At 39.0% G+C, this 26,698-nt stretch overlaps 1 protein-coding gene across 2 annotated transcripts in view; it reads right to left on the reverse strand.

Annotated features, from left to right (window-relative positions):
* The window catches only part of TBL1X (transducin beta like 1 X-linked), a 133,647-nt gene that overhangs the window by 22,626 nt on the left and 84,323 nt on the right, over positions 1-26,698 (reverse strand). The window contains exons 1-4 of one of the 2 annotated variants that reach the window (XM_029964733.1): positions 15,177-15,250; positions 10,747-10,892; positions 7,620-7,869; positions 1,878-2,010 (exon numbers count right to left, since the gene is read on the reverse strand). In XM_029964733.1, coding sequence (XP_029820593.1) covers positions 1,878-2,010; positions 7,620-7,812 — 326 coding nt within the window. In that variant the 5' untranslated portion in view covers positions 7,813-7,869; positions 10,747-10,892; positions 15,177-15,250. Of the gene's footprint in view, positions 1-1,877; positions 2,011-7,619; positions 7,870-10,746; positions 10,893-15,176; positions 15,251-26,698 lie in introns of those variants that run through there. The other variant, XM_008926805.3, reaches the window with a different exon arrangement.

A 26,698-nucleotide genomic window follows, 5' to 3' on the forward strand; every position in this document is an offset into this window, starting at 1 on the left:
TCTAATAATTTGACGTTCATGCGTCAGACTAACTGCGGTCTTTTTTGTTGAATCATTACTTTGTAAAGGGCAAACAGAACTGCAGCACACTGTAGATCTCTGGGAATTTCTCCCCCTTGTTCAATTGGTGCTGTAACACAGAGTTTACCTGTAGATAATAGCTCACACTGTTACTCTACCAGACATCTCAAAGGCCTCTTTGTGCAGTGGCACAATCACTCAGCTCTCTTCCTTCGGTTTCATTCTCTTCTGTGCATTCCATGCCACGTCACTCATGTCAACTTCATCAGGCCCTGGCAGCTGCCTTACCCGAAGGCTAAACTGTGTCCCTACTTCGTTTCTTATGAGCAGGCTAAAATCTGACCAAGATGCACATGCTGCATTGCTGTTAGTCTCCATGAGACACAGCATTTGACTGTACTTCGTAACCATGAGTATATTTATGTGCTTCTACAGTCAGCAGCAAAGTTTATTAAAAAAGACCAATTACGCTGAAGGGTAAAGCTTCATTGAAGGGGTAGTGAGAGGGTACTCCTCTACCTCGGATATCTGACTAATGGTTCTGATTATCATCCTCCAGGTTTAACTGAAGCTGTGTAAGATACCACTGTCCCAGGGATCCATCTACCAGTGCTTAGTACTACTCTAAGGCAAAGTTAAACACAGACTGGTTCCTCAGTCACTGCACTACATACTCTGGTTTATTAAATGCTCCCCCATTTAAACTGTGAACACTAGGACTGTGAACCACAGATTCTAGGGAAGCAGTCCAGTATGGCAAGCACTGACTTGCTTGAAATGAATAAATGAACATACTTAGTGCTGCAAATGCTAAAAGTGCTACCAGGCCTGAAACAAAGCATTTCAAAATGAAGCATATTCAGCAGGTTTCTGGTTTTCAAGAATTCAGTTTGTTGTCTGAAATTATTTTTTTGAAATTTCTATCTTCACTCTCTTAGAGATCTCTGCTGTTTATCCAAGCTTGAATTTACTTGAATTTTCTTTCCCATTTACACTATAATTCCTTGTTCTCATGTATTAAGTGAATAAAGACAAGAAGACTATTCTGATGATCTTGCAAAAAGCTGGAAATAAAATAAGGACTCTCCTCTTCCTTGTGAGAAATGTATTCTAATACTGCTAAGTAACATTGAGTGATTTACCTGGTCTAAGTTAGATCAGCTTTCCTCCATGTTCCCAGCTAGATTTCTTAAGTTTAGCCTTCACATTAAGGTTTAACTTTAAGCATGACCAAACACAGATTCCAACAGTGCCAGCATGTAGCTCTTGGGGTATGTTTACAATGGTACTTTTGTTTGGATCAAAAGTGCTTTTTGTAAGTCAGTCTCCTGACTGATCCACTTGCCATGCTGTGGTGGTCATTGCTGAGCAGTCCTGTAGAAGATAGACTGGACTCCCTTCCAATGACACTAAACCAAAACATTTCCTCAAACCTCTCCTTAATGTTCAGCTCATTGGACAAACTTAGGTCCAGTCTGAAACCTCCCATCTCTATACTTTTAGAAAGAAAACATGGATGCCAATGTCTGAGATCCCAATGTGAACCATTAACCAAGAGCAGTAGATTACACAAATTTCAAATATTCTAGGAATTATCCATAGTGATTTAAAAAATATTTTAAAAAATTTGACTGTATTCAGGGCCACAGAGTGCACATCTTAAATGTAAAAATGCTTCATATTCTGCATCATCTTATAATTTCTTAACTGTTACACAGGTACAGTACTGCTGGAAAAAAATGTGCTGCAGGCCGAAAAAACAGCTTGGAGAATATTCATACCCCGAATACACCTGCAAGTTCCTGCATTTCTAAATATACTCTAATTGCAGAAGCTGGCTTCAGTCATGGTCTTACCCAGATGCTAACAGGTCACTGACAGGGTTCCAGGCACAGATGAACACCTCTGATTCATGGCCCCGAAGGACTGTTGCTTTGTTAGGTGGAATTTCAACATCCCCATCAATTTCCATTGGCTTTGAATGATTATCTGTGAGGAGATAGATCAGAAAAAGTAGTTTACAAGATGCAGTTAGGTCTGCTTTAAAAACAAGCTAGCTACCCATGACCTAAAGCTTACATCAACATATAAATAATACTCTGTGTTGTGTCACTGACCATATAACTCTATTTTCTTCCCTACAACAATTCAAATTCCTGACATTTCCTCAAAATGTAGAGCTTTCTAAAATATTTTGTATCAATGCACGTAGCTTTTCTTCCCCAAAACAGTCAGTCTTTATTTCAGTATAGTTTTTTTTTAATGCTGGCTTCATTAAAAATTACTTACAGATTTTTAACATACTTTAAAAAAGTAACATACAGCACATACATTTTCTTACACTGTGTCCTGTAAGTAATATGTGTGCTACTCACAAAGAATATACCAAGAAAGGACCTCATTCCAAGAGTATGGCAGGGAAATGGCGAGTGATCACCTTCTCATAATACATAAAAAGGTACCAAATGAGTCTTAGATATTACAGCATATGCATGCTGTAACTCTGCGGTTCTTTAGACTGCAGTCTAAGTAACTTTGTTTTTATAAAGCTTTTTTATTTCCTTAACGAAAAAAAAGTGAATTGTAAATGATGAATTTCTCTTAGTAACCATTCATTCCAACTTGCATCACCAACCATGTTTTTACTCCAGACTTTCACTGCTTCATTATAAATCTTCCTCATTAAGCTCTAGCTACACTTCCTGGCAGCAACACAAGATTATTATCCTCTGCAAACAAGACACCAACCAAGGACAGGTGACACACTGAAACAGCAGACAGCAGATGCTACACACAGAAGTGTGGCCCATTTTGCAGGGAGCAGACCCAAGAGTGGGTAGCTGGCAGGCTGAGGCAAGGCAGCCTCCTGTTACCTAATCAATGCTTTGGCCAGTTGATCTGCTCTGACTGATCAAAATGCAAGTGTTCTTTCTGGGTTAAGTCTTTTAGTTAGTCATTCTTTAATCACATATGGAGATCCATAGGTTTGCAAGTAGAATAATTATGCTCTCTTATTGCCACATGTTTATGGCATTTAAAATCAGCCATCTGTCCTCATACTCCTGCTTTGCTGAGCTGTTGCCCATCGACTGAGAAAACAGACTTGCATGACACTGCACAACTGCCATCCAGATTTCTACCCTTACCCGGGCTTTCAAATACCTTGTTTGTCTCTGCCTAATTTATGCTGAGTCACACCAGTCGCACTTCTCATTGCACATTTGGTCAAGTACCCTAAAAGTATGTCTGTGCCACATCTACGTTACAGACAGAATGGAATCTACATGTAATTCAATGAGTTGCACAGCACTGAGTATCAAAATCAGAAAACAACTAACAGTAGTTTCACACCCCATTTCTAATTAAAGATACCTGTATTTTTAACTACACTTATTACCTATGGACTTGTTGCAAAAATTAAACATTAGAAATGCTTATTTGTAAAATCTACAACTATGCTGAGCCCATTTGTTAATCACTGCCCTTGACAATTCCCTATGTGTATGACTACTAAAAGTAATACTGTCAAGCTATACCAGTACTCAAGATTTAGCCTGACACTAGCAGCTGGGAGCTTTGATGTGATATTCTGAGCAGTGAGGCACTGAAGAACAAGCAATGCTAAAACCCTCCAGAACATACAAGCCCTGAACTCGCAATCGTCTGTTTCTCAGCACAGCACAGATTCACCAGGTTTAAAGCATATTTTCATGAGAAAAACAGCAGCATGACAATGGTTATGCATTCATCTGTGTCCTGTTCACAGTGTGAGCTGGAAGCTGGGGGTAAATCAAGAAGATACTTCGACCACTTTAATTTGAAAAATTTAAATGAGATGCTACTCTTACAACATTGGATCCTACTGTTACCTGCCTGGCTCTAAAGGCAGGTCTGCTTTTCACTCTCAATTAAAACCAAATGACAGCTGGGAAGCAGCATTACTCCAAGGTCCCAGAGTCAAGAGGTGCTATCAGAGCAAAGCCATCTGATACTTAGAAATATTTTTTGTTTGTAGATGGCCAGATGGAGGAACCTAGACACACACTTTGAATGTTATTAACTGCTGTGAAAAAAAAAACCACAAATAATCATGCTGTGAAAAAGAAACCTTGATTAGCTGATACCTGCATTAGTACATGCAAGAATGACTGGCCTCTGGGAGCAATGAAATACCTGCAGGATGATTTTGTATTGTCTTCCAGTAATGATTTTCACACCACAGCCTTCGTGGTTCAGGAGAAAAGATGGAAGGATGAAGAGTCTTTCAGAAATCATTTGAAAATGTTCACATTATATGTGTTTTCTTCCTATTTTCATCAGTAGTCAGCAACATTCATATTTAGAGTGTTATTGTTCAGCACAAAAGTTAAAATGCCCCACTGAACAAACAGGACAGTTCAGGCTTCTGTGATACTGCCTCAGGCTCTTGTCAGATTCAGAAAGACACCAGCAGTATACAATGGTTACAATTATGATAACACCAAAAAATTGCAGAAACCCCTGAGCACAAAATGGTGCACACATAGGAGTGACAAGCTCCTTACATAGCACAAGCTCTTGTGAGCCCTGGTCTCACCTGAAAATTTGGCTTTCCTATGGATGCAGCCACAATGTGTGCATGGGGAATGACAATAAATAGGTATATCTAGTAACCATCAAGAACAGGCTTCTTTTGTTTTAAAGTATCTTCAGAGCAGAAAGCATTTGGTTAAGAGGACATTTGCACAAAACTGCCTCAGAGAGAGTCTCTAAAAGAGAAGGCAGTTCTACCAAGTGCAGCAGACCCTCACAGGTGAAAACCATGGTCACAGAGAGGATTCTGTTAACACAAACATTTTCTAAAGGTCAGAAGATCTCTGGTTAAGTCTACACTATATTCTACTTTTTTTCCTCAAATGTATTAAAAATTCCAAATAACTGGAAATCAAAAGTCTTATTCCCCGAAGCTATTACGACTGAAGTTATTTTGTTTTTTTTAAATAATAATTCAAAACACTGGTAATACTAACTCTCTATGTCCTCCAAATAAAAAAAAAATATATATATATTTTAAAGATCTTCCAACTGCTAACCCTGTCTTTTCTCAGGAAATGTGTTTTTTTTTACTTGAATCTTCAACAGGCCTTTCATTGAGGTTGTTCTTTATGGCTGTAGTTACAAAGGAACAGGGCATAGTCCTCTTTCCAGAGCTTTATTTTTCTTAAACCCAAGCCAATCTTTGCAATTAATATGAAACAAACGACACTAAAAGTATTTGAGTTCTAAAACAATCCAAAGTTTGGCTCCATTTCTAGATGCAGACTTTAATTTTTTCCTATAATATTTAAAGTGACTTAAAACTGAAAACATTACTTGGGAAGCAACAAGAGAAGGTAGAGATTTTTTTATTTAGTATCTGAATCTGCACCTCAAACTGTTGTTATTTTTGTTGTCTCTTTCTTAAATCTATAATTTTATACGTGTAATACCACATACAAAAATAAATCATATTATATTAAATATATTAAAACTTTTTTGGAAAGACTTACAATGTCAGGGAGAACTCTGTGCCAGAATAAATGCAAACTAGATAACTTCTCAAAGACACCTCTTTTACCTGCCTTTTTATGACAGGTTGATATATGGGTGACTTCCAGGTAATGACTAAGGATGCTAGTTATCATTTTTCAATTTCACATTATTCAAACCCATCCTAACACATGCCAGTTCTATGGAATCCAATAAAAGTAAAAACTTCTGTTTTTGGGAAGGTTTGGGAAGTTTCTCACAGCTTTCATATCAGCAGTCTTTTCTACCCAGTAGGTCTCCCAGTACTACTTTTTTCTCCCAGGAATAGTCATAAAGGACTTTTCCTTCTCAACATTCCAAGAAAAGGTCTGCAACTCTTTGTGAAAATCCTTCTACTAAAAATAGCTGTGAGAATCATTAATGTTAGATCTGAGAAATCAAGGCTTAGAGTGTGGCTATAAACCTGAACTGATCTTTAAGGCTTTCCTTTTATTAATTCACTAATAATGTATGTTTCTTTGGATCAGAAGGAAATAAGTCTGAATGGTTCTCTTTTTGTGATAAGCTGATAATCAGTTTTCTACCTTAAGAACTTGTTTTTTTCCTGGTCCTGAGATAGTAAGACATTCTCCAAAAATTTTCATGTATCAGCTGAAGAAATGTGTCAAAACCCAAAATGTCAGCATTTGATACGTTTAAAAGTGCTTTTTTTTTTTACATTTGGTTTCTCAAATGAAAAATGTAATTTAAATAATTGCATTTTTACTGGGGAAAACTATCCTGTCTAACTCGAATTCTCTGAAGAAAAACCTGGTTTGAAAGCATTTTCCTCACTCACCCACACAGGAATCTAGTCAGATCAAAGAGAAGATGGAGACTGATAAGGGTATCTACACTGCAGAACAAACAAAATCTGTTACATGACTACAATCCTGACCTGTCACTTGTCTAAGCCAAAGAGCTGTTGGGATTTCTACAAAACCTGACATGCATGTTCCTCTAGAATTCCCTAAGGAGGCAAGTGGGCAATAAGGTCTCATTTCAGAAGTTAGGCAGTACCCTAATAGGACTTGCACACAGAAACCAGAACCAGTAATCACATCTGCCTCATAATGTTAGCACATCATCAAGATCCAGTTACACAAGCAGGCATGTCCACTCCATGTTTGACATGTCTGACTTTAGATGTCTAAGACACGAGTGCAGTCTCCCTTGGTCATACATGAGCAAAGGTGAATTTAGAGCTCTTGAGAACTGACTGTTCCCACAAACCAAGGAAATCTCAGGAAGGCAGGATCTTCTATTAGGTACCTGCAGCAAACTGTATGACTAAGCATGTGCTATTAAATAAAAGGCTGAGCAACAATTTTCCTCTGTGCCTTCAAGACACGTTGGGTGCATCCAGGATGTCTCCTGGGAATGGTCCTTGGCACAAGTGACTCCTTATCCTGTGCTTGGCAATGCTGTATAGGGATGGATAGTTGGTACAGTCCAAACTGGACTAAAGACCATGACAGTAAGGCTATGGATAATCCTATGCTCAGCCCCATTGTACAAGAATGGAAGCTGATATAGGCCAAATTGGGCCAAAGACCATGCCAAGGCAATGGATTCTCATAAGACAGTTACTGCACAAGGCTACACTCTGGTCATACTGTATTTACACAGATATGACTTGTAGGTCCCAGTCTCTCAACCCATCTTTCTCCTAGCCTGGTCAAAATGACAAGCTTTGGCTACAGCTTGTCCCAAATTTTATCAAATATCTAAAAGCACCTATAAAGCTGATAATATCAATAAAACCCGTTCTAAGGAGAGAGCATAGAGTTCCACTTCTTGATCCTGTCTCCAACTTGCAATTCTGAAGACATCTGAAGTTTCTGGATTCTGAGAGGAGACCAGTAAAGCACAGCACTGTGACACGAAACGTCACTTTTACTTAGTAACCTTTCTAGAAATACCCCGTCCTCCTGAAAGGACTGCCCTTAGTTCTACCACCTTGCAGAAAGTACACCTTGCACCCCACCTTGCAGTTAAGTACAAGAGTATCACTGAAACAAAAACTGCCCAGAAGTGGCATACTGTCTTACTTATTGCATGTGCCCCATTCTCCTCTCCATTCACAGTGGCTTCTCCGTTCTTTGGTGTGTTCTGCTGGGAAACAGCGGTCGTCGTTGCTCCTGCTGTCGCTGCCGTTGCTGCCGCTGCTGCCGCGGCACTGGCTTGTTGCTGAGCGAGCTTCTCTCTGAACGCTTGCTGTCGGGTCTGAACAACATCAGGCATCACCGCGTCTATCAGAGACAGGGATTCTATTGGCCTGCCGTCAAATACTGTACCATCCTGCAGGGAAAAGGAGCAGAAGTGAAACCACAAGTTTAGGATCTTCACCACTGAGGCTGGCAGAGAGGTAATGACGCAGGGAAACAAAACCAGGTTGTGTGAAGATACTGCACTTTGACTTATCCAACAGTGCCACATGACTATGGACCGGCTCTCTCTCAGATCCATGACGGTGGTACTCATGGTACACTTAGAAATCTGTTCAGTAAAAAAGTATTCTGTTGGAATTTTATAGAAAATCTAACCATATAAATGCTTTACAGATGCAACAGAAATTATGCTGTGGGAAAAAATATGTCTGACGGATGACAGAAGGTTTCAGTTTGTTTTCTATTTGAAAAAAAGAGTCATGGCTAAAGCCATGACAAAGGCAAACAGACTTTGGTTAAACTGTTTGTCTTCCTGCATTTGCAGGAGCATAGGAATGGAATGGAAGAAGCTGATGAATAATGAAACTCAGCCAAAACATGATGTATGCACAAATTCAGTGGTTTCTTACACAGTGTTCATCAGCCTAGCACCACACGTTGCAGGCTGATTTCACAGGACAGCCTTGCCATTATTTTTCCTTTATTCCACTACTTTTATTCATAATAGTAATGACTTTCCTTTTGATTTCTGTAAATTAGGCTTCAGATTTAACAACCAATTGAATAAATTTTTAAGGTCTGCTTTTTTAAGACTTAATACAGACTCAGATCAACAATTGCTGTATCTACTTAGCTTTTTTTCACTTTCACTCTCCTATTAAATATAGGAAAAAGATTTTAGAAGTCTTTATAAAGTGCCATTTTACCAATCTTCTGCAAACTCCCTTTAATTCTTTGAAACAATAATGGTCCAGCAGTGAAAGATTTGTGCTTGAGAAATAGCAGATAAGATTAGGGTATGGATAAATGATGTAACTGGTAAACAATATAATTTTCAATAGATAACAACAACTAATAAGGAAAAGTAGCTGTTTGCCTGACTGCTATGCTTCTGCTGGACTAGTCATTGCATTACCCCTTAAAATTACAATATTAAGATACTACATATTTGTTTCCTCATAGTGAAGAAAAATGACAAGAGTGTCATCAGACAAGAAAAATATCATCTCCTTTTCTCCTCAACATCTTTTTATGTAAATGTCTCTGCTGACATTTATTTGAATATTGACTCAAATCCTTCCTGCACAATAAACAAAAGGTTTGCCAATGGATTCTGCCATCTTATATTTTCAACTGCAAAACTGCTCACTGGACTATGACTGCCCTCAACATACCACAAACAATAATTTTATACACAGTAGTTTACAGATTATACACTAGTTTACTGATTACTTGCCACTCAAGTAATTCAGGTAAAAAAGTATATATGAAGCATAAACGTAGCCCTTACTGGCATTCAGTTGTAGCAAAAATGGCCTTTGCTTAGTTGTAACATATTGAACAGGATGTATTTGAACAGAACCATAGAGTGGTTTTGGTTGGAAGGGAGCTTAAAGAACATCTAGTTCCAACCCCCACCAATGGGCAAGGACATCTTCCACTAAGACGAGGTTGCTCAGGGCCTTATTCAACCTGAATCAAACCAGGATGAGAGCAACATGAACTTTAATGGTGACAACAGGTCTATTTTTAGATGGTTCTCTCAATTTAGGGCAATTCTGAAGCTGGACCCATGAAAAGCAGGTCCCTACAGGTCTCATACAACCTGAACTGATATAGGTGCTGTTCACAGCTGAAAGTTTCCAACTGTGTGGCTCCAATTTCAGGCATGGGGCAAAATGTTAAGTAGCAGCAAATTGGGACAGCTTCCTAACATGGGTTTGTTATTACAACTGCATCAAAGTGCAGCCTGGCACAAATGTCAAATGTCATTGCCCCAATTACAAAATAACACATACACAAATCTTATAAGTGATTATCAAGTCATAAAAAGAAAACTGCACAGAATGTTTGGATAAAAACAAGAGTTTTCAAACTACACATTGCAAACAACACCACCTTTTCTCCATTTATATCCCTTTGTTCTCACCCATGCTGTTCACATGCTACATTCAGGTATAGAGGAAAAAGCAAAACCTTTTTTGTATTAATGTTTATTACAGATGTCTGTCAATCACAGATATGTATGGTAAATATTTGGTAAAGCAATGCTTGCTTATCTGTCATGCTTCACTCCCTCCCAAAGCATCATGTCTTTAAGGTTGGCAGGGCAAAAACACTGGCTTTTCCCACATCCCTTCTTTGTTTCCCCTGGCAGTTCAAGGAGGACAGAGACACTTTGTAGCTGTTTGTACAATCCCCACGGACAACCTGCACCCCAGACACAATCAGAATTTACACACACCGGTTTCACCACGTACAGGATGCCTGGTCTTATATGATCTGAGTCAAAGTCACTGAAATCACTCTCCAGTGACCTCCGTGGATTTTTTATCAGGCTTCTCATGGCTTGCAAGCAGTGCTGCCTGCTAGGAGGTGTCAGGGAGTGAAGTTTTAACCTACACTGCAGGTTTTCCCTGCCAAATTCTGCTGTGACCTTGAAAACACAAGGCCGTAAAAACACAGATGGCTTTTCTTGTTTGCTGCAAGAACCTGTGCACCCAACATCTGTTGACTGGGGTAGCAGAAACACCATTAATATCCACTTAAACAGCACAAAGAAGGCCTCAATGCCACAGCTAAAAACTGAAATATGTCTCAGAGCTTTTCAGCTCTCACCTGGGGACGGGGTGCGGTACGAGGAATAAAATGAAAGCAGATCAAGAGAAACTGGGTACCAGTGGCTCATGTCTCTGGGCTGTTGGGACGTGTTGCTTGGCACATTCCAGTGTGCTGGCCAGTGGGGGCAGTGGCGGTGGCACAGGGGGAAGGGGTTGGTGGTACTTACTTCATTGATGCTGATCTCAGCCTCCACATACTGGAGCCCCTTCTGGAGGATGGAGATGAGTGCGGCAGGTGGCACTAGTGTTCCGTTGATGTTGGACTGGCTGATGTGGCTCTCGATACCGAAGGTAAAGGCCGAGTGGGAGAAACCTGAGAGCAGGAAAAGGAAGCCATGACATGAAATCTAAATGCACCAGTCCGATACACCTTCATGGTCTAAAAATAATTCTGTCCTGAGATCTGAGAGACACTACCGTGTAAGCAGAAGGATGTGGGCTGGCGGCACCGAGCCGGGGAGGTCATCCAGAGCCATCCTGACCACCCATCCCCCACCACCTGGGGAGGTGTACAGAAATGGAAATGCAGGCAGACAAAAATAACTGCACTAACTGAAACAAAAAAACCCCCACAAAACACACGAAAAACATCAATTGCCAGAAGGGCAGGTCCAGTTAAAAACGTGCCTCAAGTCTCCATTTCCCTTGCTGAATTTCAGTGCTGGTTGTTTACTGAAGCTGCACACTTAAATCCCTACCAGCGTGCAAGTTGTACAAAATCCAGGCATAGATGCAGCTGACACAGGGGAGACATTCCCTTATACCAGGGATTTCAAATTCTCTCTCATATATTGTATATATGATGGGCAGAGCACTACCATTAAAATGTGAAACTACAGAAAAACCTAATTTCTGTATGTGAACAGTAACAGCAAAAGCAATTAATTGGGATCTGCCAGGCAGCACATGACAAGCCAATGTGGCAGCCTGTATTTTAGCCAGAAGTCTTTCTCTTCCCTGTTTTATTTTTGTCATTGTCTGAGTAAATAAGCGGCAGTGAAGGTGATGGCACCAAAAATCAAAGGATTTCAGTGGACAAATTTTAAAGAGTGTTGCCTTAAATGCTGGCTGAAGCTGCTCAGAACTGTTGCTGGGTATGAAGGCGAGCGCTGCAGAGCAACTGCACGTAGGGGCAGCTGTGGGAGGGGGGAGGGGGAACAGGATGTAGATATAACTGTAGGAACCCATTTATCATCACACTGTCTCCAGAGCATTAATCTAACATTAAAAGCCTTGGGGAAACCACCCATGCACTGTCTCAAACAGGAAGAACCCTCACGGTCTCCACCAAATAGACAAGAAAAAAAAAAACAACAAAGCCAAAAAAAAAAGGCAGCTTTCAAATGAAAATACTGCCATTAAATATAGCTGTGCCTCTTCCCCTTGTCAAGAGTAGTTTCATTTATAGTTTTGTCCGTTAAGGGATTTCCCCCGTATCACTGCAATGTCCACTTGTGTGCAGGCTGGGGATGTGATTTTGGGCTCGTGCCACAGAAATGCTTTTTTTCTCTTTTCAACATCCTTTTTGCAGCTAGTTCAATTATGAACATAGATAGCTAATAAAAACAAGCTGAGAAACAGAATGCCTCCCACCACAGGCACTGAAACTGAGATATGTATTTCTCTGTGATTCTCCCCTTCCCCCCACCACACATTTTATTTTGCTGCTGCTTTTCTCTTTTTCCTGGTAACAACCCCCATTCTCTCCCTTCCCAACCCTAACTTTCCTTCCTGGCACTCTCCCAGTTTTGGGGAATGTTTGGGATGCTTTGGACATTTTTTAGGAAGTGGCAGGTCTGCCTATCAACAGAATTATGTAGGATTACTAGGCATGAAAATAAAGCACAGAAAAAGCTCACCTGAAAAACTGCAATATCATTTATCTAATCCCTGGTCCAATTCTTATTCTGTATTGCTCTTTATGACCTGGTCTAGTTTATGAGCTGCTGGACCCCCTGCTGTACCCAAAACAGACTATAAGATCTGCAAGGCAGTGTTTTCCCTTGTTGTTAGTTTTGTAGGACATCTAGGCATGTTACTGGGCACCACAATGAGGAAGAAATCAAGTATCAAGCATACACAGCCTGCCTCTGAGAGATCCAGGGCCTGACCACTGAACACTGAAATCTCTGCGTATATCTATAAATACATGGCATACAACCAACCAGAATTAGAGAATCAGATCCCTCTTAATTTATATTTAAGTGGTTTTCAATTAATCAACAACAGTAACAAAACTTTCTTAAAAAAGAATGGACTTAAAAAAACACGACAGATAAATCAGCAAGTCTACGTAAGAACGAGAAAATGAAGCTGTTGTCCAAGAGCACTGAAGGCGGCTGCTGAAAAACCCCAGCAGCTAGTTTGTAAGTCACCAGCTCAGCAAATTGTAACACGGTCTCTGATTAAAACCACAGGTGGAGGGCATAAAAATGGTAATCAACAAACATGGATAGAAACTGAAAAAAAAATGGAAAATCATGACTATGGATCTATGGTAGGCATAATTTTAACCATGACTTTTTACCTCTCATTATTACATTTGGTATCTTAGAGACTTTTAGTTGTCTGTTGCCACATATTAAGCCCCTTCTTTGCCAGGAGACAGATGATTATGGAACACAGCTAACCTCTTTGTCCAGTACTGAGTTGCCACATGCCCAAAGAGTAACACATCTCACCTCACTGCATGTGAGAGAAGAAACTTCTCAGTACAAAACCCAGTTGTGTTATTGCAACAAATCTTGTTATCTTACCGTTTCTCTTGATGCTAAGAAACTATTACCAAAGCACCTGTTAGATGAAGAAACACAAAACTTCTGGGTACACTGTCGCTGAGGAGCAACCTCCAGCTGGATCTGAGAAGATCCAAATACTGAAACATCAGTAAAGCAAAACTGTTTAAATGGGTGCTGCTGGACATGGTGCTTCTCACCACTCTTGAAAAAATCCTCCCACACAATTGTAATTAAAAGAAACATGCTAACCAGTCCTCCAACTGACAGCTAATTCCCTCTTAACTTCTTGTACTACTGTAGCATATATAAGGCTCATATGAAAGTAGACTGCTTTTTATAAGTAACACACACAGTTAACAACATCCTCAACGAAGCTGTACCTACATCCGTTTTCTGGTAACACTGAAGAATCACCTGAGCTTTACTTTTATAGTTATCAGATATCATCAATGTACAATGAAATGCAGAGCAAAGTTGCAGCTCTATAGTTCAGTCTTACAAAAAGGTGATTTCCATTAAACAAAGGCAATTTTTAAAAAATGTTAGCTTGCTAACTTGGCCCTCCTTCTACTTTCATGAAACCACACCAGGGATGCAAAGCTGAAACACAAGCACCACCCCCACTTCCAGTCTGTCAAGGCAGTTGAGGAGCATGAACAGAGACAGAAGGTGCTCTGTAGTCAGGATCTGAAGAAAGGATGTGGTAGGGATGACGTGAAATTACAGTAGACACAAACTGAAAATGCTGTAGCAGCAGTGAAATGAATGAAAGTTGCAAATCTGTGTCCATATGCATTCTTTCTCATAAATTCTGTCATTTTGGTGACTGTAATAATCACTCTATAAAACAATAATTTCTATTCAAATAGTACCAGTAAACAAAATCTTAATGTAATAAACCCTTTGAGGAAACATGCAATGAGACTGAGCTTTTAAGGTTAAAGACATAAACACAAAGGGCTGAAGAGGAGAAAGCATGGCCACACACTGAACGGGTTTCATAGCAGTGACCCAGACAATCACTTGTGCTGTGACATGACCAGTGCCCTGAACTGCATCTTTCAGAAGACCTAAGAAAATGCTTCCAGGTTTTTTCTGCCTTAAAAAAGATGAGAAAACAGAAACCACCAAACTATGTATAATCTGTAAATACATTATTATACATGAAAAATATATCCAAATGAACAGTGAAGGTCTTGGGACAATCTTGGTATGAATGGAAGTGATTACCTGTGCAATAGTTGGGCTTGAAGCATTTTATAGAGCATAAAAGCAGAGAGGAAACAATGAACAAAGAAAAAATTACTTAAATGACCCTCTCCACCCCCCCAAAATTGTTATGCAAGTCAAAAACAGACTTGAAAACTCAGTGGAATTCCTCATTGGGAGTTTCCCACACTTTTTTGTACTGACAGTGGTAACAGGTTCCGGTTCTGTGCTGCATCTTTTCCCACACCGAGGTGTCTGTATATACTCTCAGTGGTACATACACAGCCATTTGGGAATTCTTGCCCTAGGCAGTGCCAAAAAATGCATATGTAAGACTGTGTTTTGCAAAATTTCACTGATAGGTTTTGCTATAACTGCAAAAATGGAGATGATAGAGATTTTTTTTTCTTTGACAGCTCCTTTTTCAGTTAAAAATGGCCTTCCTTTAAAACTAGATTTGTCATTGATCATAAAATGACTAAATTTTATTTAATTAACCTAATGATGTTCTGCTTGTTTGACCTGCAGGCTACGTAGTTTTAACTGTTTGCAACATGCCTGGCTCACAGCAGAAATGTAGGTGTAGGAAAGACAACTGGGAAGCCATGCAGCCTGGGGAATGACCTGTCTTCTCCAGAGATGTGCTTCACCTCTTCTGGGAGCAAAGCGTTCCTCCTTCTAGGCTCACAACTGGGGTGGTGCTGAGTATTCCCTACACCAGCTCATCTGGCAGTTGCAGCTCAGTTAACTGACACCCACCAAGTGCTCCTTTCAGTTTCTGATCCTTTTAGCACCGCAAAAAACATCTTTTTTAAACTGCAGTCTTGAATTGTTACAGCTACAGCACCTACTGCCGTGGTTGTACAGGTGAGGGGAATGACAAAGAGGGGTCTGTGGAAGCAATGACTTCTAAACTCTTGCAGTCTTTGCTGGTTACTCAGGAGTTGCCTTGGGGATGCCCTGATGAACAATAGTTAAGTGATCTGTAGAACACTGTGCAAGTTTTCTGTTTGTGAACTGGACTTAGTTTTCTCTGGTAAATCCAAATAGTATGCCGTTTAAATAATTTTTGAGAAATCCCATGTTTTCAAGTTCTTCGCAAATTACTCAGTTTAATCATTCACACTGTAAGGTCCTTCACTGAAACATTTGTTACTGTAGAGAATAAAGAATTATGAACATAAAGTTGCCTTTTACACACACCTCAAGCATCTTTATCCCAACACTGAGTACAAGTCTTTGTAAAACTAATGCTCAGTGTGGCCCTCTGTCCTGGAAACTAGTGAGATTTCATATGGAAGTCTGTCATTCCTTCAGTAAATTTTCCTATTTCTTTAACTCAAGCACTCCAGACCGAGGTTTGCAAATACAGACATCTTAGGTTCAATTTCTGTAAATGACTAAATTAGTGATGTTATTACCTCAATAAAAAGGGAGGAGAAAAAAAAGAGAAGGCATAATCTGTCTGACAATCCCTTCTTTTTCTCTAATAATTTAACCATCTCCAGGTGGAAACAACCAGCACTTTTTATTTAATTGATTTCTCTGACACTGTGTTTTCTTTCTTTTTGGGAATTCCCAATACAATCTCCTCCAACCCTCACCTCCGAAGTAATAAAGTGTTCTCTTTTAAAGTACAGGACACAGGCAGGTTCAGGATACAAAAAAGAGCAAGGCTTTAGAACTTATTAAAACTTCTAGCTCAGTAGAATCAACCTGCAGCTGCTATAATGGGATCCACCGGCAATCTTGAGTTTTCCAGATGCACAAGTGCCTGTTTTCTTAAGGTAAGTCTTGTACCTGGCACTACTGCTTAGACTTTGACCAAAGTACAATTCATGTAAGAACGGAGGGCACATAAGAGCTGACTACAGCTGTACAGGCTGCAGGGGAAAACAAAAAAATATGGTTGTGAGGGGCAAAGGAAAGTCATCTATTCTGACTATAAATGGGTATATGGGCAAAAATCCTGGGAAATTTAGACAACATCAAGTAGGAACAATCCACTGTGTTATGAGTCAAAAGAAAATCACATGGAGGAGGAATAGACATCCCCACACAATCTCATCAGCTGCTTTACCACGTTACCAAACTCAAGTAATTCCACAGCTGCCTGCACAACTGCTTGCCAAAGAAATCAGATGCAACCAGTCGAAAAACATTCACCTCAAGTTTGACATCTGGGTCTTGGGAGTGCCATCTAAGCAGTTAGGCAAGAATGGAAGAGTGGTGCAATGTGGTGTTCTGAAATAAATTAGAGCCCAACCAGTGCAGTTGAAAAAAAATCCACAAAAAACGTCAGTGAAATATGACCACTAATAAAGTAATTTCCTCCAAATACTAATGTACAAAAAACCCAGTTAATGTTAAATTAAGACTTCCGTAGGTCTAGATTTACCAGTGTAGAGAAGATCAAGGGACACGGGCAGACTTGAATGCAATGTCTGGATGCAAAACCAGAAGCAAACAGCTTAACTTAGGGCAACTGTATTTTCTTAATTGGGGGCCTAATGCTAATCTAGTTCCTCAGGTAAATGATGTAATTTCTTGCCATGGCCCAAGAGAATTACAGTGATGTTCTTCACTGTACTTGACTGCAGCTACCATCTTAGCCTAGTATTCCCCCTTCTACATGATGCAGTGAGTGAGAACTGAGAATGTAATATGGATCCCTATCCTGCTTCTCCTTAGATTACTGTCTAAATTTAAGTATGTATCCATAAAAGTATGGTCATAAACCCCCAGTGTACATACACGCAAAGGCTTCACAAAAAGGATACTAGCTTCTCTGAAATATGTTTGGTTGCAGTTAATAAGTGTCTAGTGCCTCAAGCCACTAATAAGATTCTACTAACAGTTAAAAAACAAAGGTGGACAAAATCCTACAGCATATCTTGTTTATTATTCACAGCAGACTGAGATTCTTCTCCTAGCTGAGCTTTTTCTTTCTCAGTATTACATCCTAAAATGCCTCTCTGTTTTTGGCAGTGTCTGCTTATTTTGAAGTCTTACCTTTGCAATTACATAAAGGGCTTAACAAGGACGCACATTAGCAATTTAAAATAGAGAACTGCAGTTGAAATATATTTTTAGAAAAATCAGCTGAACAATAGGGCTTGTACATTTGTTTCAAGATTAGGATTGCTGAATGATTAAAATTATTTTCAGAACCCTGGGAAATGTGTCCTGTATTACAAGCACTTTCACAGTTCCTGGGAAATAAAAAGAAAGGATTCCTAGCTGTAGGTGAAATTATAGCATGCTTAGTTACCCAAAGTATTGTAGAAGCGATTATTCACTAATATTAAACATTCTGCTCTTTTTTCTTGGATATTTGACCTGTTCCCCTTCTGCCAAGAATTCAGAGTAAATGTCTGCTACCCAAAATTATTTTATTATGTGCCAAAGAATGTTTTTGGCAGGTATCTTTTTTTTCTTTTTCATGCAGGAAAATATGTTGGAAAAGATTAATACAACTTGGAAATGATTTTTGATGAGCAGTACTTGGCACACACTGTGTAAGCCTTTCTGAGGACTGCAAATCAACAAAAAGAGAAATAAAATACAGAGAGAAAACAGAACACGACCAATAGAACTTATAAAAATCTCTTGAAAACAAGATCTGAAATAATCCCTGTTTTCAGTCACTCTGTGTAAATTAGAATGACAATTGCAAATAAATATCAACACAGATCTAGCAATTCAATGCAACTATGGGCAAGTTTTGAAGCTGCTTACAAAGGTCACAGCAAGGAAAAAATAATCTTCTCCTTTAAATTAGCAGGATGTTGTTATCTTTTAGTCATGTCTGTGCAACCAAACATCCAAAGAGAGAGACTTTTAAGGATTACATTTATAGAAGAGACTTTCACAGTCATACATATTGCCCTTCAGCTATGTTCTTCTCTCTGTTCTAATATACACCTATAAGTGGTGGCCCATAATGAATGGCAGTAAAACGACAAATGCTTAGCAGTGCACTGGTTTTGCTAGCAAAGCCATCTTGACCTTTAGACATCTGTCTTCCACCCAATATGCTATTTTCTTAATACCCCTAAAATCCTGCATTTATGCAAGTTTTAAAAAACAGAACACAACGTGATCAGAAACAAAACTTGTGCTATGGATTAAGTTTGCAAAGGTGTAATTGTTTACGTTTGTACAATTTAAGAATCAGCGCGTTTGCTCAGTGTCCAAGATCCAACAAATGGCAACTTTCAGGCTGAAGTAAAATCAAAACAGCCAAGTTCAGAAAACTGTGACAAGACCTAGAAGGAAATATGAGGTAAGCAGGAAATACTCTTTCCTTCACATGAACTTAAAAATTCTGCACGAAGTACTGCTTTCTTACACAGCATTTATCTTGCTTTTATGCAAGATAAATGGGTAGAATAAACAGAAGTTTTCAAAAGGACCTCTTGAGTTCCCCCACAAAACATTTGAAACTATTGTTTATAAGTATATACATAAAAAGATATCTGGTCACAAACCTCTGTGCATATAAACCCACCTAAAAATGGCTCTCATACAGCTTATTACATTGTTCTGAAAATATTACCAGAAGAAAGCATGACAAAAATAACTTCATTAGCTGTAAAAATACTTTTTCTTCTCCATTGTGAAATCTGGATTTTGTGAAACCAACCAATACTGCTAGTTCATATTCACTGCTCTATGAAAAAAGTATGCAATTGGTTTTGACTTGCACAGGTGCTGTTGGCTTACAAATCGAGTTGCTTATCTTTAAAGGAAGCTGGGAAAAGTATTTACTTTTAACCTATCAGCTTCATTCTTCCCAAGATTTATATCTTTGATAAGTTTATAAAAAATGGTTTGGGAACTGCAGCCCAATAAAGCTTTTTGTCTTCTAATGCTGACCCTGATTTTCTTAAAATGTACTTAGTGTTTACAAAGAGAATAAATGTTTACTAGCAGAGACAGAAACTGTACATAATAATACAGTTCTGATTTTAGAAATGGATTTGTCTTTTTAGCAGTCATCCATTCTCAAACTATGAAGTATAATTTCAAATTCAGTCAGTCTCACTGTTTCTGGAATCATACAGTCACTATCTCCCTAGTTAGAAGAAATACATGAAGTAGAGGAGACATTAAAAAAAAAGGAGATGCAGTTTAGTAAAATCCCTACATACATCCTTTTGATAACACACTATTTTACTCCAAACATATTATTCTGGAAGCATTATATATATATTATGTTGTATTATATGCAATATGTATAGTTACAGGTGGTTTCCCATTGTATAAGAACATTCATTCTGAGGTGACTTTTATGAAACACTTTGATTTAAACCACACCATTTTTTTGGTCACACTTCTCAGGTTTTCCTATCCAAGGGTCACTTTAACACATATTGCACTCCTCGAATAACACTGTGGCTTTATTTATCTACAATAATTCATGAAAAGACACAAAAGTTGGTTCTATAGCCAACTTCCAATATATCAAAGATTTGGAACAAGCCTTAAGTCATTTTATGTTAATTGTAGGCTGGTCCTAAGAAGGATAATACATCATACAAATAGGACTGCATGCCCACAAATCAGACCTGTGCTAAATCATAAGAATTAAAAGTGGAGTTTGTTTTGCTCCAAAGCCTTGCCATTGTACAGCTAAAAAGGTGAAAGAATCCCTGCCTTCAGTCTTAACACCAGTTCCTGAAAAATATAGTTAGCATCTCATTCATACTATGTTTAGTGATTCACCTATTAATTCATAAACAGCAATCTGAAATAATTGAAAAAGAATGTTAAATATTGTCCCAGTCCCCCTGTAATAATCTTTACTCAGAGGATTTCAATATATTTTAGGACTATAAACTTTCAACATCTGCTTTGAGGTGCTGTATGTGGGATTAGCTTTATTTTCAAAGAGGAAAACTGAGGCACACAAACTTTAGGGCCAGGTTTAAACACTTGGCTTTTATGTATGTCCTAAAAATGTATTACTTTATTTATTCAGTAATACCTGTTTCAGCACTCAGTTACACTAGCACAAAAGTACCTGTGCAAAGAGAAGGTAAACAAAATACACAAGTGTCCTCACATCTGTGCAGCTGAGGTCGATCTACAAACTCCAGTTACTCTGTGCTGCAGGCAGAACATACATGGCCCAAGGGAGAGTGATAATATGTATGTAGACACAAATAATGCAACCACAGACTGTTACTGAAACTACACTAAAATGTTTGTTTAATCTTTGGCTGGCAGGTTGTCATTTCAAGGATGCATTTTCCCCTCAGCAAACAAAAGGTCTCCATCCTTCCTTTAGAGCGTAGCTACATACAAAGCCTCAAGAACATTCCAGTGACTACCCTGCTGACAGCACCTTTACCTACAGGTTGTTTAAAAGATCTTTGAGGCTGTTCAGGCTTGAGCAGGAGGCTGGAGTACTTGAACACGAGCCAGTGATGTGCCCTTGCAGCAAGGAAAGCCAAGAGCGTCCTAAGCTGCGCTACAAAATGTGTTGCCAGAAGGTCAATGGAGGGGATCCTTGCCCTCTACTCAGCGCTGGTGAGACATGTCTGGAGCACTGTATCCAGTTCTGGGCTCCCCAGTGCAAGAGAGACATGGATACACTGGAGAGAGTCCAGCAGAAGATCACAAAGATGATCAGTGGACCAGAACATCTGCCATACAAGGAGAGGCTGGGAGAGTTGGGACTGCTCAGCCTAGAGAAGAGAACCTTATCCATGTGAATAAATGCCTGAGGGAGGTGCAAAGAAGATAGAGCCAAAATCTTTCCAGTGCTGCCCAGTGACAGAACAAGAGGCAAATGAAACACATGTGAAATTCCAAAATAAACTGCTTTCCTACTGTGAGGGTGATAAAGTATTGGAACTGTCTGTCCAGGGAGGTTGTGGACTCTCGATCCTTGGGAGATATTCAAAACTCAACTGGACACAGCCCTGAGCAACTCGCTGCAGCTGACCATGCTGTGAGCAGGGGAGATGGATTAGATGACCTCCAAAGGTCCCTGCCAACCTGAACTATTCTCTGATTCTGTCATCTCCTGAGACACCATCCAGACAGAACTCTTCTATGACCCTAACGAGCCAAACTGGACAAAAACATTAAAAAGGCAAAAGAAAAATCATTATCCACTGGTTCTGTCAGCTCAAATCAGTCCAACAGTTTAATTACCTAGGCAGCCTCATCTCCTCAAATGGTAAGACTGACGGAGAGATAGACAACAGGTTAGCAAAGGCATACAGTGCTTTTGGAAAACTCCACAAAAGAGTATGGCGTAATAAACACTTGAAGAAAAGCACCAAGATCAGTGTTTACAAGGCCATAGTGTTGTCAACTCTCTTATATGGATCTGAATCATGGGTCATCTACCGCCACCACCTGCGTCTCCTAGCATGCTTCCATCAACGCTGCCTTCGTACAATCCTAAACATCCACTGGTCAGATTATGTGACCAATACATCTGTTCTAGAACAAGCAGCAGTCACAAGTATTGAGGCCACGTTACTGAGAACGCAGCTGCGATGGGCAGGGCACGTCTCCAGGATGAAGGACCACCGCCTCCCTAAGATCCTGCTCTATGGTGAACTTGCCACCGGCTGCCGCAAGAGAGGAGCCCCGAAGAAAAGATACAAGGACTCCCTGAAACAACATCTCAGCCTTGGCCATATTGATCAACATAACTGGTCTACTCTGGCCTCCAATCGGGAGGCCTGGAGACACACCTCTATAACGCAGCTGTTTCCTTTGAGAACACACGCAGGATCACTCTCGAAGAAAAAAGGCCATGCAGAAAGAATCGTGTCTTGCAGAATACACCATCTAAGGAGTCTTTCTGCTGTGCCTTTTGCAATCGGATATGTCTGTCATGTATTGGCCTCATAAGCCACCAGCGTACCTGTAACAAATGTGGACAGAGCCTTCCCAAATCTTCGTTCGCGAAGCCTAGCCATGATGATGGCTCTGTCATCACTGCACACTACTGTCACACTGAACAAATGCCTTTATTGACAAAGTGATTAATTCTTATAATGAATTATTCTTCAAGATATAGATTTTAATAATTTAAGAAAAAAACAAGCACTGTACATTCCCCTTCTACCTAGCAGCAGCCTTCCTACACAAAGGAAGCAGTTAGCTTTGAAGCAAATTTAGCTGACCTATATATGCCAATCTTTTATGCTATGCTTAATTTGAATTATTTTCAACATGCACTTCTCTCATTTGTGACTCAGGAACTCTGTGCCATACACAGTTGTTCAAAAAAATACTCTCAACATACCTCATACAGGAAAAGCATGGACTTCACAGAAAAATTACACAGGCTTATATAAGTAGAGACTGTTGCATAAGGCACAAATTCAAAAGAACAGAATACTGATGTTCAGTCATTCACTATTGCCTGAGAACTTACCCACCAAAAATGTGATATTTACATTTTGTATAAAGTTTCTTCATTAAAAAGGAGCATGATTCTATAAAAAAGGTATTTTCCTTCAAATTCCGTTGCTTCCTTCTCAAAAAAATAAGAAATGTCATTGGACAAAATGTAATTTAGTACTTTTCTGACTACTAGTATCTAGTTGAACACCTCCACAATGATGAAATCCCCAAAGCTTCAGAACATCCACACTTTGCATTCTCTCATAATTTCCAAAGGCAGAATGACAGTAAAATGTATTGGATGTGGTTAACAGGAAAGAGCACATGCCTAACTACAAAGGATTTTGTGTTGTGATTCACAGAAGCCCTCTGTGCTCTATATGCCCTTCAATCTGTGCTTATAATCTGAGAATCTTATCTTCTAGGAAAACAAGAAAAATCTGTCAACTGTGAACCAAGCCGACCAATGTGCTGCTATCACCCTGAATTTACAGAAGGAAAAAACTATGTTTTTAGCCGCCTTCATTTTTATGGTTGGGAAGAAACCAAGTGAAAATTCTAAAGTATAAGGGTAAGTTGTCCCAAGTCAGTATCTGTGTCATTGACAGCTTTTAGCAAAAACATCTAGCTAGAGCTTTTATTGTCTTAGATGTGGTGCACATTATACACTGAGAAAGTGTGTGTCATAAAACACAGAGAAATTCACACCAAAAAGTAAAAGTAGGAGTGAAAATGGAAACTACTACACCATCTTAACTCTAACCAGTCATTGCCAGACATCCATGACAATAAATGCCCTACTAGAGAACAGTGTAAGACACAGACAACTGGGGAGCTGATTTTCAGACAAGAATTCTAGACTACAACATGCATTTAAGTGCTAGAAAAGGAACACAGTAAATTGATCAATGCATCAAAAATACCAAATTTTTAAAAGCTTTAATAACTGCATTGACATGTTGGGCTGTGTAGGGAAGGTAATTTACTGTAGCATTTGGACTGATGATGGGATTTGTCACTCACAACTAATGACAGTACATTTTAGATTAAAAATTATGTGAGAGATTTTATTTCCCTTTTTTTTTTTTTGCCACCCCCCCAACCTCTTAGAAATTTCCCTGGGATCCTTATTACTCCTCATTGTTTTGTGCTACTCAGACCTCCATTCCAAAAGGCAAATAAATACATGTTTCTCTTTTGGGAAAAGCAGAACAGGAAAACTCTACATTATGAATTCTGTATGATTTTTTAGAAACAGAAAAAAAACAAGTGAAGTTCTATGTCAGCAATGAAGATGGCTGCTAGCAAAAGTGTGCTTCTCAGGAGTTTGAAGAGGTACAAAGTCGAATCAACATAATTTGGATGCCAGAATTGTGGCTACTTTGGTATAGCTTTTTTCACTTTTGTCAGTGTACTAGCTTTGTTGGTATAACTATGTCCACCACAAGAGTATTTTGTGTGCTCCTATCTCAACACTGGTTGTACACTCTTAGTGTAGACATACCTAAGCCTGATTTTAGTAATTGGGGCCAACATTTCACTTAAAAGTAGACTTTGTATCAAGACACCTAAAAATAAATATAGCCTGACTTTAAAAAGTTTGTCTCCTGAGCTAAACAGTGCTTGGAAGTACTCAGCACTTTTGAGAATGGTCATTTAAAACTGTGCACCAAAAAAATTCATATGCAAAAAGAAGAAAACTATACACTGCAAGACTTGACCTTGGATAGAAAGCAATAATCTTAAACTGAAGATAAACACCTGTTTTCTTTATACCTCAAGAAGGGGTCATTCAGTGGAAGTGACACCACCTAGTCCCCTTAGTGGTGGAATTCCTATGCCATTAAGACATGGAGCCTAAAAGGAAATTATGTCAGACTGCTTTGTTTTTCTGGGGGTAGATAAACACTGAGACAGTCACCTATGTAAAGAGGTAACTATTTACTCACTTATTTTAATACAGCTAAACATTTAGAACCTTAATTTGTCCAAGTCCTGTCTTGTATGGGGGGGATCTGACTGTACTGCCCCTTGAGCAGACATCTTCTCCAGCAGCAGGCAACTCAAAGCAGTCTCCCTGGCTGTTAAACCACATGATCAGTCAGTATAACTCACCAAATGCCACAACTTACTATTTCATTCCATCTGCAAACTTACTCGGGAATCACTTTGTATTTCCTTCCAGGTAACTGATAAAACTATTGAGCACTATTACACCAAGAACAGATTCCTATGAGTTCCCACAAGAAGCAACTTCTGAGATGAATACTCCCCAACTCTAATTACTTTTCAAGATGTTTCTGTTAGCCCCTTTTTAATCCATTCGGTAACCCTGGATTACACTGATTTTACTCACTGTTATTTAATTTTAACTGCAGTGTCAACAACAGTAAGTAAATGTCATAAAGCAGAAGCCTAAGTGTATTAATGTCAGCACAGCTCTCTCTGTCACCTTCATTTCTGATCTTGGAAAAAGCAGTATCAAGTTTGTTTGACTAGATCTATTATCCATAAAAATTTGCTGGCTGGCATTTGGCATGAGGTCATCCCTTCATCTTTGTTGGAGATATTTAGTCTCAGCCTTCCAGTGATTTTGCTTGACCTATAGTTACCTGGATCATCTTGTTTAACCTTTAAAAATTCTGGCACAACATTTGCTTTTTCCAGTTCACTGAAACTCCCCTAAGTATGCCAAGGTTTGTTAAAAAGCAACAATAATGGTTTAGACAGTTTAACTCTATCAATACTCTCCCACGCAAGTTTTCTGGTCTGACAGAAAATTAAGGAGGAAATATAATTACTGAATTTCACACCTAACTTCAATTTTAGAAGAGGTAAACCTCTACTAGAATCATCTGCCAGCATTTTCATAATGAAGCATAGAGCACTCACCAGAATCTTTTTTATAGTGTTTCAAATAATCTCAAGTATTTCTGTGCATTGTAGATGAAAAATATGTGAAATATTATAGGGATATTATGCTTTTTTATACAGATATTTGGCCATATGTATTTCCTTTCATCATTTCTCTCTTCCTCCCACCGTTTGCCTACACTTTATGGGAAAGCCTGGAAGCTTTACACGTTAAGATTAAACGACAGGTACCCGGGGAAAAAAAAAAGTGAACTTTCACTCTCTTACAATAGAATAGAACACTGGAAACAAAATGCCTTTAGTATGTGTGGACTAAAAAAGAGAAACTTTTGGCCCTCTACATATGAAGGTAAGAGCAGTACAACTGGCCATTAATATGAAAATTTGTATGTAAACTTCTCTGTAAAATGGCAAAAGTGACCACTTGCTTGTGGGAGATGGGTTACCTAGAATACCACCATTCTTGACTGACTTTGTAAAGTCTCCTGAATCACTACACAACACTAATCCACTTACAGATGTATCAAGAGAAATAAAAAAGGTTAATTTTCTTTTTTCACATCAGGAAAAGCTACTGCATTAATACACTGTCATGCATTATCTCCTACAACTCAAATATAAGAATGTAAAATAATTTCAAGATTCTTTACACTTTGATTATGTCCATCTGTGCACTACTCTAATGTCTAAAAGCTCTATCCACTGTGGTACAGAACAGCTTATTTTTAAAAGTTAACTTTGTCTGGATGACGTTTTTAGTTTTGTTAGTTCTTTTTCTTTCATCTGTTTGCACGCCAGATCTAGACTATTTTTTTATGAAGCTCTGTTGTTAGACAGTGGAATGGAATTACAACATGAGAAAAGAGCTAACACAGGCCACAACTGGACTCTCAAAGAACTGCTTTAAAAGACCAAATACTAAAAA

Source organism: Manacus vitellinus, unplaced genomic scaffold, assembly GCF_001715985.3.
Source record: "Manacus vitellinus isolate BGI_N305 unplaced genomic scaffold, ASM171598v3 scaffold_7_pilon, whole genome shotgun sequence".
NCBI lineage: Eukaryota > Metazoa > Chordata > Aves > Passeriformes > Pipridae > Manacus > Manacus vitellinus.